General features: G+C 37.7%; 1 protein-coding gene across 7 annotated transcripts in view; it reads right to left on the bottom strand.

Moving 5' to 3' along the window:
- The window catches only part of DOCK4 (dedicator of cytokinesis 4), a 424,485-nt gene that overhangs the window by 107,338 nt on the left and 304,649 nt on the right, over positions 1 to 12,498 (bottom strand). For all 7 annotated transcript variants that reach the window (XM_036066399.2, XM_036066398.2, XM_036066397.2 and 4 more), the window contains exon 25: positions 11,055 to 11,189. In XM_036066399.2, coding sequence (XP_035922292.2) covers positions 11,055 to 11,189 — 135 coding nt within the window. The remainder of the gene's footprint in view (positions 1 to 11,054; positions 11,190 to 12,498) is intronic.

Here is a 12,498-nt window from a genome sequence, read left to right on the forward strand (position 1 = left end):
CAGAATACTAAAAAAGACCTTTTCTCAGTAACAGGGAAAAATTACACCTAGAATAAATGCTGCTCTGATCCTACCTAAGAAAGTTCATAAGCAAGATATGAAACAATTAAATAGTTCCTAAGAAATTTAACCTCATTCCAAAGCAAAGTTCAAAGATATTTCTAGGAATTTAAAAAATCTATTTTCAACAGCATAATATCCACGATGTCTGGCATTCAATAAAAAATTACCAGGCATACAAAGAAGCTGGAAAAAATAAATGATGCAAATGAGGAGGAAAAAAAATCAATAAAAACAGACCCAGAAATGACATAAATAAATAGAATTAGCCGTAAAAGACATTAAAATAGCTATTATTACCATAGTCTATATATTCAGGAAGCTGTAAGAAAGTTTGAACATGTTAATTTCAGACATGAAAGAAAGCAAAAGACCTAAATTGAGATGAAGACTATAATGTGTGAGATGAAAATTTACTTAATAGAACTAATGGCAGATTAGACATCTGCAGAAGCAAGATTACTGAACTTGGAGACAGTAGAAACTCTCCAAAATTAAATTAAAAAAAAAAAAGGAAATAAGAGAAAAAGCATCAGTGAACTATAGAACAACTTCAAGTAGCAGAATATATATGTAATTGGAGATCTCAAAGAGGAGGAGGGCATAGAAAAAGTAATTGAAAAAATAAGGGGAAAAATTTCAGATTCTCTGAAAACTATGAACTTAGGTATTAAAAAATTTCAACAATTCCTAAGCACAAGAAACATGAAAAAAATACACAAAGGTGCATTATAATAACATAGCCAGAGATAAAGAGAAAATATTAACAACAGTCAGTGAAAAAAAGACACATTACATACAGAGGAACAAAGGTAAGGATGAGATATATCTCATTAGAAATAATATAAGCTAGAGGCGCCTGGGTGGCTCAGTCGTTAAGTGTCTGCCTTCAGCTCAGGTCATGATCCCAGGGTCCTGGGATCGAGCCCCGCATCGGGCTCCCTGCTCCGCGGGAAGCCTGCTTCTCCCTCTCCCACTCCCCCTGCTTGTGTTCCCTCTCTCGCTGTGTCTCTCTCTGTCAAATAAATAAATAAAATCTTAAAAAAAAAAAAAAGAAATAATATAAGCTAGAAAACCATGGAGCAACACCTTTAGACTACTGAAAGAACAAAAACAACTATCAATCAAGACTGTGTTACCCAGCAAAAATCTTTCAAAAAGAAAGACAAAATACTTTTCAGACATTCCAAAGCTTAAACAGTACACCACTTCTATTCAACATTATACTGAAGGTTCTTGCCAGTGCAATAAAACAAGAAAAAATAATAAAGGAATATACATTGGAAAGGAATAAAAAAACTCTTTATTCACAGACAATATATTTGTGTACATAGAAAATGCTATCAAATCTATAATGAGCTACTAGAACTACTTAAGTGAATTAATCAATGTCTCAGAATATAAGATCAATGTACCAAAATCAATTTTACTTCTACAGATGAGAAATAGTCATCAGAAACTGAAATTTCCAATAACATAATTTATAATACCACTGAAACATGGAAGTACTTAGTGATATATAGGACAAAAGATCTGCACACTGAAAATCATAAAACACTGATGAGAATAATTAAAGAAGACCTAAATAAACAGAATACTAAGTTCACAGATTAGGAGGTTTAATATTGTTAAGATGTCCATTCTCCTCAAATTGATATACAGATTCAGGGTAATCCCAATCAATATCACATCAGGCCTTTTGTGGGGTAGAAAGTGACAAGCTGATTTTAAAATTCATATGGAAATGTAAAGGACTTGAAATAGTGAAAACAGGGACACCTGGGTGGCTCAGTTGTTAAGCGTCTGCCTTCGGCTCAGGTCATGATCCCAGGGTCCTGGGATCGAGTCCCGCATCGGGCTCCCTGTTCAGTGGAAAGCCTGCTTCTCCCTCTCCCACTCCCCCTGCTTCTCTTCCCTCTCTCGCTGTGTCTCTCTCTGTCAAATAAATAAACAAAATCTTCAAAAAAAAAAAAAAAAAAGAAATAGTCAAAACACTGTTCAAAAAGAATAAAGTTGAAGGACTTATACTATGTGACTTCAAGACTTATTATAAAGTTCTGGTAGTCAAGATATTGTGTTATTGGTGTCAAAACAGAAAAAAAATAGATAAATAGAACAGAAAAGCCCAAACCAAAAACAACCCAAATGTCCACCAAAGGGTGAACGAATAAAGAAACTGTAGTATAGCCATATAATGTAACACTATTAAGCATTAAGAAAGAATGAACTATTGATACACACAACAACAATGAAGAAACTCAAATAATTATACTGAGGGAAAGAAGTCAAAATGTCACCACCCTCCATCAAAAAAAAAACCTAATAGTAACTATGTACTGTATGATTCCATTCATATAAAATTCTAGAAATGCAAATTTACCTGTAGTAACAGAAAGCAGGTCAGTGGTTGCCTGGGGATGAGGTAGTATGGGGGGGGCAGGAGGGAGAAAAGAGAGTGGGGCACAAGCAAACTTTTGAGAGTGATGGACATGTTATTTATCTTGATTGCGATGATGGTTCACAGATATACGCAGATGTCAAAACTTACCAGCTGTATACTTTAAATATGTACAATTTTTTGAATGTCACCTACATCTTAATAAAGCTTAAAAAAGGCATTATGACAACATTTATGGAATGGAACTATGTGTAAGTTATAGTATTTTTGATTATATTATCAAATTCATTCCTTGTTGGGTGGACACTATTAACTTCATTTTACAGTAAGATCTGTTAAGGTTGTTATTTATTTATTTATTTTTTAAGATTTTTATTTATTTTTTTGACAGAGAGAGACACAGCGAGAGAGGGAACACAAGCTGGGGGAGTGGGAGAGGGAGAGGGAGAAGCAGGCTTCCCGCGGAGCAGGGAGCCTGATGCGGGGCTCGATCCCAGGACGCTGGGATCATGACCTGAGCCGAAGGCAGACGCTTAACGACCGAGCCACCCAGGCGCCCCTGTTAAGGTTGTTATTTATCCCAGGTTTCACAGTTAGAAAATGGTGAAGCTGGGATGTGAAGCCAGGTATCTCTGGTTCTTCTACCTACTGCTCAGACTGATTTGATTTTATAGAGGAAATATACCTGAGTTTGAGGTCATAATTCAAATATAAATAGGCATATAAAAATCTATGAGTTGATAACCAATGTCTGACTTTTTAACCTCTCTATTAAGTCTCAACTTAAAAACGCAAATCTACTTAGTAGAAACCCATTTCATTTCTCATCTCTTAGTTCTTCTACATCCTAGCTACACTATCTCTAATATAGCTACTATCTTAATATTCTTAAAATGTTTATTCCTAAAACATACCGTCCTGTGAATAGTGACATACCTTGAAGTAAGAAGAATTACATATTATTGCAATAATTTTAGTAATGAGAAGAAAAGTTATTAAAAAAATAGACTTTCATTACATATTTATAGTCAGTGTACATAGGAACACTTCTTTGAATCCAGGATACTATCTATATTTGTCACATCTGGTGTAGACTGCAAACAACTTATCCTGCTATCTAATCTTTGGCACATTTATGATGTGTTGTTAATCCGAACATCTACTCTGCAATGTCATTTTATGTATTCACTTAATCTATTTAGGAACTCTAAGCACATTTAACCTGTTAAGAAGCCTAGATATCCACTGGCCATAGCAACATTTTTCTAGGTATATCTCCTAAGGCAAGGGAAACAAAAGCAAAAATAAACCAGTGGGACTATATCAAAATAAAAAGCTTTTGCACAGCAAAGGAAACCATTAACAAAACAAAAAGACGACCTACTGAATGGAAGAAAATATTTGCAAATGATATATCCAATAAAGCATTAATATCCAAAATATATAAATAACAACACAACTCAACACCAAAAAACCCAAACAATATGATTTAAAAACAGGCAGAGAACCCGAATAAACATTTTTCCAAAGAAGACATATAGATGGCCAACAGGCACACAAAAAGAGGCTCAATATTACTCATCCTTAGGAAAATGCAAATCAAAACCACAATGAAGTATCACCTCACACTTGTCTGAAAGGCTAAAATAAAAAAGAGAAGAAACAACAAGTGTTGGAGAGGATGTGGGAAAAAAAAGGAATCCTCAATGCACTGTTGGTGGAAATGTAAATTGGTACAGCCACTGTGGAAAAGAGTATGGAGGTTCCTCAAAAAAACTAAAAATAGAAATACCATATGATCCAATAATTCCACTATTGGGTATTTACCCAAAGAAAACAAAAACACTAACTCAAAAGGATATATATACCCCTGTGTTTATTGCAGCATTATCTACAATTTAAAATAGTTAAGACACAGAAGCAACCTGCATGTCTATCAATTGACAGATGGATAAGGAAAATGTGGTATATATACATAATGGAATATTATGCAGCCATAAGAAAGGATGGGATCGTGCTATTTGAGACAACATGATGGACCTCGAGAGTATTATGCTAAGTGAAAAAAGTCAGACTAAGAAAGAGAAATATCATATGATTCCACTTACAAATAGAATCTTTAAAAAAATGAATAAACACACAAAAAGCAGAATCAGACCTATAAGTACGGAACTGATGGTTGCCAGAGGGGAGGGGAGTGAAAGGTTGGGCAAAATGGGTGAAGGAGAGAGGGAAATACAGGCCTCTGCTTATGGTACGAGTAAATCACAGGAATAAAAGCAGAGCATAAGGAGTAGAGTCAGTGATACTTTAATAGCAATGCAATAGTACAGATGGTAAGTACACCTGGGGTGAACACAGCATAAGGTATAAACTTGTCTAATCACTAAGTTGTATGCCTCAAACTAATATAACATTGTGTGTCAACCATATTCCAAAAAAAAAAGAGGCTTAGATGTCCAATATTTTACTAAAATATTTTTCATCTATAATGTAATTTTGGTTTGTTTTTAAAATATTTTAAGTGTCCAAGGGTGCCTGGGTGGCTCAGCTGGTCGGGCGTCTATCTTTTGGCTCAGGTCATGATCTCAGGGTCCTGGGATTGAGCCCCATGTCTGGCTCCCTGCTCAGCGGGCAGTCAGCTTCTTCCTCTCCCTCTGCCCTTCCCCGGCTTGTGCTAAACACAATCTTAAAAAAAACTTTAAGAAACCCCAAGACTCAACAATTTGTTGAAAAGAATAAATGAAAACCATTCTTGGCCAAGATTAGCTTTGTTTCAGTGTGGGAGTTATCTACATATACATTGCCTTTAAAACATTATGTGTTTCAGTGGCTTGCATCCACTTTATGTATACATTGAGTATAGTGGGCATTTCTAACAATAATTGTGAATAACAAGAGTATTAGATGGCTACAACAACGGTCCTCACGAAACCTTCTGTTATACACATGCACTATTTTTTCCAGAAATTTCTTAACAGAATTCTGTATCCCTTCTCCCCCTCAACCAGAAGCCCCCAGTGCATGAAAAGTTTAGACAAGTGTATCTTTCTTAGACATGGCCTATGTTGAGTTGAGTCACCTGCACCATAAATGGTGCTAAACCAAATTATGGTCAAAGAAAGAAGCATTTATAAATTGTAAGGAACTCTACAGTCCAATTAGTTGAGGGTGTGAGCAAACAGCCATATACGCTGCTATATTAACTCTGCTTCTGCATACAACTAGATTTTTGAAAGGAACCGATTACAATGGTGTTCTTTCTTCTTTCTAGCAAGAGAGAGCATTTTAAAGTTTAAAGAACAGTTGGTAAAGGAACAAAAAGTACAATCCCTTTAAATAGTAAAAATAAGGCTACTGTTATCTAGAATTATGATGCAGTGGAAGCCAGTCCTCCTGTTAGCATTATGGGGAGGCACGGTGACAGCCATGGGACCTGCAAGAGAACTGAACACTTCGCCATGACGCGCTGTGGGAACTGCTTTCACCCACAGGACGTCCACTTATTGTGGGCACTTTTTCAGCAAAGACTGCAAAGTGTTCGTGCGCCTGGGTGGCTCAGTTGGTTAAGCGACTGCCTTCGGCTCAGGTCATGATCCTGGAGTCCCGGGATCGAGTCCCGCGTCGGGCTCCCTGCTCGGCAGGGAGTCTGCTTCTCCCTCTGACCCTCCCCCTCTCATGCTCTCTCTCTCTCTCTCTCAAATAAATAAATAAAATCTTTAAAAAAAAAAAAAAAGACTGCAAAGTGTTCAATGTTGTAATGTTCAATGCAAAGTAAAGACCTCCTATTATTCAGAGAGCCTGTTCTCCATGAGAAAATGGTAAAGAAATTAAGTCTTCAGTGCCCACAGAGGACTGACTCTGTGAATGACCAGCTCATGCTCCTCACCATAGAATTAGTTATAACAACAGTATAAGTATTCAACAATCATGTGACTATTACACTACTACTGTGTAATAAACACTACTGTGACTATTGTTGCTACTATAATAATTACTAAAGTAAACTGATACTGTTTAAACCCTTACAGATGTGATGAAATCCTCACAGTAACTTTGAGAGAGGTCCAATTATTTTCTGTTTTATTTTTTTATTTTTATTTTTTAAAGATTTTATTTATTTATTTGAGAGATCGAGAGAGCGCACAGAGGGAGAGGAAGAGGGAGAAGCAGGCTCCCCGCTGAGCAGAGAGCCCGCTGCCTGGATCCCAGGACTCTGGGATCATGACCTGAGCCGAAGGCAGATGCTCAACCAACTGAGCCACCCAGGCGCCCCTATTTTCTGTTTTAAAGACAAAGGAACAGAAGCTTAGAGATATTCGTAAATTGCCCAAGAGCATGCAGATAATGAAGTGGCAAAGTAGGATTCAAAGCGGATCTGCTTGAGTACCCTGAAAAAAATGTCTTACAGCATAAAACCAAAGGAGCCAAGTAATTCAAGTGCATGTGTGCCAGCAAATTTCAATCTACATACCTTGTGAGAGTTTGGTTTTTCGCAAAACGGGGGGAGGTACAACACGGCTATGCTGGGGAAAGTTTCTCTTTACGTGATTTTCCTAAAATTTAGAACAATGGATGAACACCCTGCCTGCCTTACCCCCAACTTAATCTGCAAACCTGATTCAATGCCTTTGAGTCTCTTCCTTTGCACTGATTATTGTATTGTGAAGGCCTAAAGGCCGTGCATACCCCAGAGAGATTTGTCATTGACTCTGCCTCTGGATACAAAGCAGTCTGAAAAAGTGTTTTAGCTTCTGACCTCAGGCAGTCTTTATCCAGAGCCAGCATTTGTTCTGAGGTTTGCTGGGCTATTATAATTTTAAAACTGTGTTAGAACTCTATTGCCAGGAAACAGTTAAAATGTCACCATCAAAACCATAATGAAGGAGAACTTTCTTCTGCCTTGGAGAAGATGGAGTAGATACACTTTTACGTATTCCTCCTGCTAAGTACTACTTTACAAACCTCGCTGTTACATAGAGAACAAACAGAAGAAGAGTCTGAAGGTGGAGAAAAGAGAGCAGTCTGACCAGGGACCTTGGGACCTGAGGAAGGACATGGTACTGCGTTCTCTGGGTTTTCTTTCTGCTTCGGGTATCTCACATCTGGAGCTGAAGAAGCTGGCCAATTACACCAACAATTACAAACAACAAAAGTTTACTCTCTTTGGCCAAAGGATCAGATAAAGGGCGGTTTAGCAAGACAAAACTTTTAGTAATAACTGCTCTACTCCAGTTGAAGATCACAAAAAACTTTGGCCTCACCCACACCAAGTGGGGAGCTTAGACTTCCATGCTCACAAAGCTGTGCAGAGATGCCCTAATAACTTCCTTAGAGAAAGCCAAATTGGGAGCTGGTGATTTCATTGCCAATGGTCAGTGTTAGTGAAGATAATATGGGGAACACGAACTTCGACCTCTGGCCATCATGAGTTAGCACCCTCCCTGCTTCCCCTGCCAAGTAGTATCACATAAAGCCAGCTAAAACAGAAGGTTTAAGTAAGATCCAGAGTCTTATAATAGAAAAATGTCCAGATTTCAATTACAAATCACTCATCATACCAAGAACCAGGAAGATCTCAAATTGAAAGAAAAAAGACAATTAATATATGTCAACATTGAGATAATAAAATGTTAGAATTCTCTGGCACACCTTATGCAAAAATTAACTCAAAATGGTTCATAGACTTAAATGTCAAATATAAAACTCTAAAATTTTTAGGAAAAAAAACCTAGGAGATAAAACTTTAGGATATAAGGCTAGACAAAAGAGTTCTTAGATTTGACATCAAAAGCATGATCCATAAAAGGAAAAACTGATAGAGTAGACTTCATCAATATTAAAAACTTTTGCAAAAGACCTTGTTAAGAGGATGAGGAAACAAGCTATGGAAAGGGAGAAAGTATTTATAAACCACATACTCATAAAGGACTACTATCTAGAATATATAAAGAACCATGAAAATTCAACAGTAAATAGCAATTCAGGTAGAAAATGGGAAAAACATGAAGAGACATTCCACCAAAGAGGATATATTGGTGACAAACAAGTATATGAAAAGATGTTCAGCATCATTAGCCATTAGGAAAATGCCAACTAAAATCACAATAAGATATTACTACCTATGTAACAGAATATACCCCCCCAACAACAAAAAAATGACAACACCAAATGCTGAAGAGGGTAGTGAGAAATTGGATCATTCATACATTGTGTACATGAGAATGTAAAGTTATATAGCCACTATGGAAAACAGTTTGCCAGTTTCTTTAAAAACTAAACATGCAATGACTCCTGGGTGGCTCAGTCAGGTAAGCATCTGCCTTTGGCTCAGGTCATGATCTCAGGGTCCTGGGATCGAGCATCATGGGGCTCCCTGCTCAGTGGGGAGTCTGCTTCTCCTTCTGCGCCTCTCCCCGCTCACGTGTGCTGCACTCTCTCTCTCTCAAATAAATAAAATCTTAAAAAAAAAAAAAAAAACATGCAACTACCATACAATCCAACAACCACACTCCTAGGAATTTATCCTAGAGAAGTGAAGACAGGCTTACATAAAAACTGGCACAGAAACATTTATAGCAGCTTTGTTCATAATAGCCAAAATCTGGATACAACCCAGGTGGCCTTCAATGGGTGATGGTTAAACACACTGTGGTACATCCACAACATGGAAACTACTGAGCAATAAAAAAGAATAAGATATATAAATATATGAAATAACTTGGATGAATCTCCAGAGAATTATTCTGAGTTAAAGAAGAAAAGCTTATTATAAAAGGTTATCTACTGTATGATTTCATTTCTATAACATGCTTGAAATGACAAAATTATAAAAATGGAGAAGAGATTTGTGATTATCAGGGTTAAGGAGGAGGTGGAGATGGAAAGGAAGTGGGTTTGACTATAAACACAACATGGGGGATCCTTGGGGCGATGGAAATATTCTGTCTTGACTGTATTAATGTCAGTATCCTAGTTGTGATATTGTCCTATAGTTCTGTAAGATCTTACCATTGTGGAAACTGGGTAAAAGTTGTTCTTACAACTCTGTAATAATTCTTACAACTGCATGTGACTCTATAATTATCACAAAATAAAGAGTTTAATTAAAAAAACATGAGAAAAAACAAAATAAAAAAATTCAACATAAAAAACCCCAAACCTTCAAATCCATAATGAACCCCAACAATGTTGTTGTATTAAGCAACAACATGTTTTGAGCATTTACTTTGGACCAAGTAGTGCACTAAATACAAGAAGCCAACCCCAAGATGTAGGTACCACTTTTCACATGAAATTGAGAAATCTATCGTTCGCTCCTCTTTTCTTTAAATGAGGCAGTATGGCTATTCCATGTATTAGGAAGTTTTTTATACTATCTTTAACTTAGTTTGTTAAAAGAAAGAGTTTACCTTTATTTCCTCAGGTGAATCTCAGCTCTGAAAGCAGAGAAAATAAAATTCAACACAACTGCTTCTCCTGGAACAGTCAGGAGAACTTGGTAGGAGAGTCAGGGCAGACTTTTTATTTTTTTAAGTAAAAGTAAAAATTATTTTCATCAGGGGCTAGGCAAACATTCTTCTTTTTTTTTTTAAGATTTTATTTATTTATTTGACAGAGAGAGACACAGCGAGAGGGAACACAAGCAGGGGGAGTGGGAGAGGGAGAAGCAGACTCCCCACTGAGCAGGAAGCCTGATGTGGGGCTCGATCATGACCCCGGGATCATGACCTGAGCTGAAGACAGACGCTTAACGACTGAGCCACCCAGGCGCCCCATAGGCAAACATTCTTAAGACAAAGGTTCTATTGTGGATGATTTATAATGAGAATGGCAGAAGCTGACATTTTTGTAAATATATGAAAAGTATAGCATCTACTGCCATTTCTGATATTTGGAAGAATATGCTTAATCAGATCTAAAAAAACAAATTCTTGGTCAACTGAATGTGAGTTTTAAATAGAATCCATCCATCCATCCATCTCTCTCTATAGACAAATACACACACATAAAAATATATACACATACATAAACTATCAGATACATTATTTCTTAATTTTTTATAAATCATGTTATATTACGCTCATAAAATAGTGGAGCTTGAAGGTTACTTAGTAACTACCATGTCAAACTTTCTCATTTCATAGCTAAGGAAACTGAAGCCTCCCCAAATTAAGATCCTTGCCATTCACAGTGAGAAATCCAGAATTAGAACTCAGAACACCTGACTCCTGTTTCTCTATTTCATTATTCTTATTTCCTCAAGCAATCTGATGGATAAAAAGAGAATGAAAAGTTATCATGAGGACTAGGGACACAGAATCATGGGCTAATTTAAACTGGGCAAAGTGAGAGCTAATAACAAATTTGGCTTTCTGAAATTAAACATATCTTAATCCAAGATCTTTTAACAAACAGTGTTTTTTATCTTCATTCCCTAGTAAAATGTAACTCCATGTGTATTTGAAATACATACGGGTCACTCTCCCAAGGCCAGATTTCCCAGCTTCCTACAGCAACCCACCCTCAAAGTGACCGAAGCTTTCACAAGCACAACTATGCTCTGTTCCATGTGCCATTTGCTTTATGATCTTACAGTGACATCCTGGAATTGGAGCCTCATGGCAGAGCCGGACGGCTGAGGTCGACTGGTGATCTCCAATATGGTTCTCAGCAGGATGTCCAGCAGGCTGGCCACTATCACATCTATTTCCTCCAACACAGATTTCTCCTTAAGAGAAAAAAAATAAGGAGTTCAGGAAATGGTGGCTTAATATAGGTATTAATCTCTCTTTAATGGAAAAGGGGGAAAAAAACCTCACATTTCCAAATACAGAATCAAAAAGTCAGAGGATTCAAGAACTTGACAGAACTGGACCTCACCTACGTCACCTAAGTAAATGACCTTCTTTTACAGAAAACAAAGGCACAGAGAAGTTCACAGCTTACCCAAGAGTACCCAGCGAGGCTGTGCTGTGGCTACCAGACATACAAATGAAAAGGTGGGGTGACGTCCTGGAAAGCACAGCAGATGAATTCAGAGCACCAGCTATGCACAGACCCGGTGTGTGATGGGGCGCAGGCAGTTGGCCTCTCTGAGTCGGATTCCTCACTGAAAGCCCTTCCTGGTTCCCAAAGTCCTTAGTTCTTCTGATTTCAGCGTGTGCTTACATAGACTCTTCCCATCACTTGAGTTGCAAAGGTCATTTTCCAAAACTCTCTTTTAAGTGCAAACGACTATTCCTATAAAAATGATTTTTAGGAAATCCTCCATGGAAGATGAGCAAACAGCATTCAGTGTAGATGAACACCATGAGCTCCAGACTGGATCTAAGGTCAGTGGCCGTGGTGGGTAACTGCTTCCCTAAAGCAAAATTAATACTTGTAGCCAAGTCCCCAGGACTTGAGAGAGAAACCCAAATTGCTCTGCACAGACTGAAAGTAGTAGAGTTGGATTCTTATTATGCCTGCACGAGACAAAACTCTGTGTCCAAAGGCTCCTTACCAAGGAGATGGCCGTTCCAAAAAAGAACCAGCCAAACAAACAAAAACTTTTATAAAGTGTGAGTTTGAAACCGCTTTTTGGCCAGGGTTTCATGATAAACTTTCTTACACTTGAAGAAAACTACCGTGGTTTCCCCCGCAGAGCAGAGTTTCTGTTTTGAGTTCATTGTCAGGTAAGTCCAAAAGCTGACTGTAACTTCCAAACTGAAATAGACAGGAGAAATTTTTAAAAAGTCTTTTCCACTACTGTTGACAGTCGTTTTCAGTTTTCTGCAGTGAACCATCTCACTTAGCAGAATTACATAGGAAAGTTTTAAAGCAAAACTAACATTTCCCCCCTGTCATCACTCTTCTCCCCAGTCCCAGCCCAACTCTGAGGCCTGGCATCCTGGGGATGTGTTAAAATCAGTCGTCCCTCCCTGGGCAGGTCTCTCTTATTACATTTCTACACACAGAGCTTCTGACCTTTTCCTCTCAAGTACCAACTCTGTTTCCAGTGCTGGGGCCCTCTCTCCATTCCTTCCACTGGGGTTCCA

Source organism: Halichoerus grypus, chromosome 12, assembly GCF_964656455.1.
Source record: "Halichoerus grypus chromosome 12, mHalGry1.hap1.1, whole genome shotgun sequence".
NCBI classification, from domain to species: Eukaryota; Metazoa; Chordata; class Mammalia; order Carnivora; family Phocidae; genus Halichoerus; species Halichoerus grypus.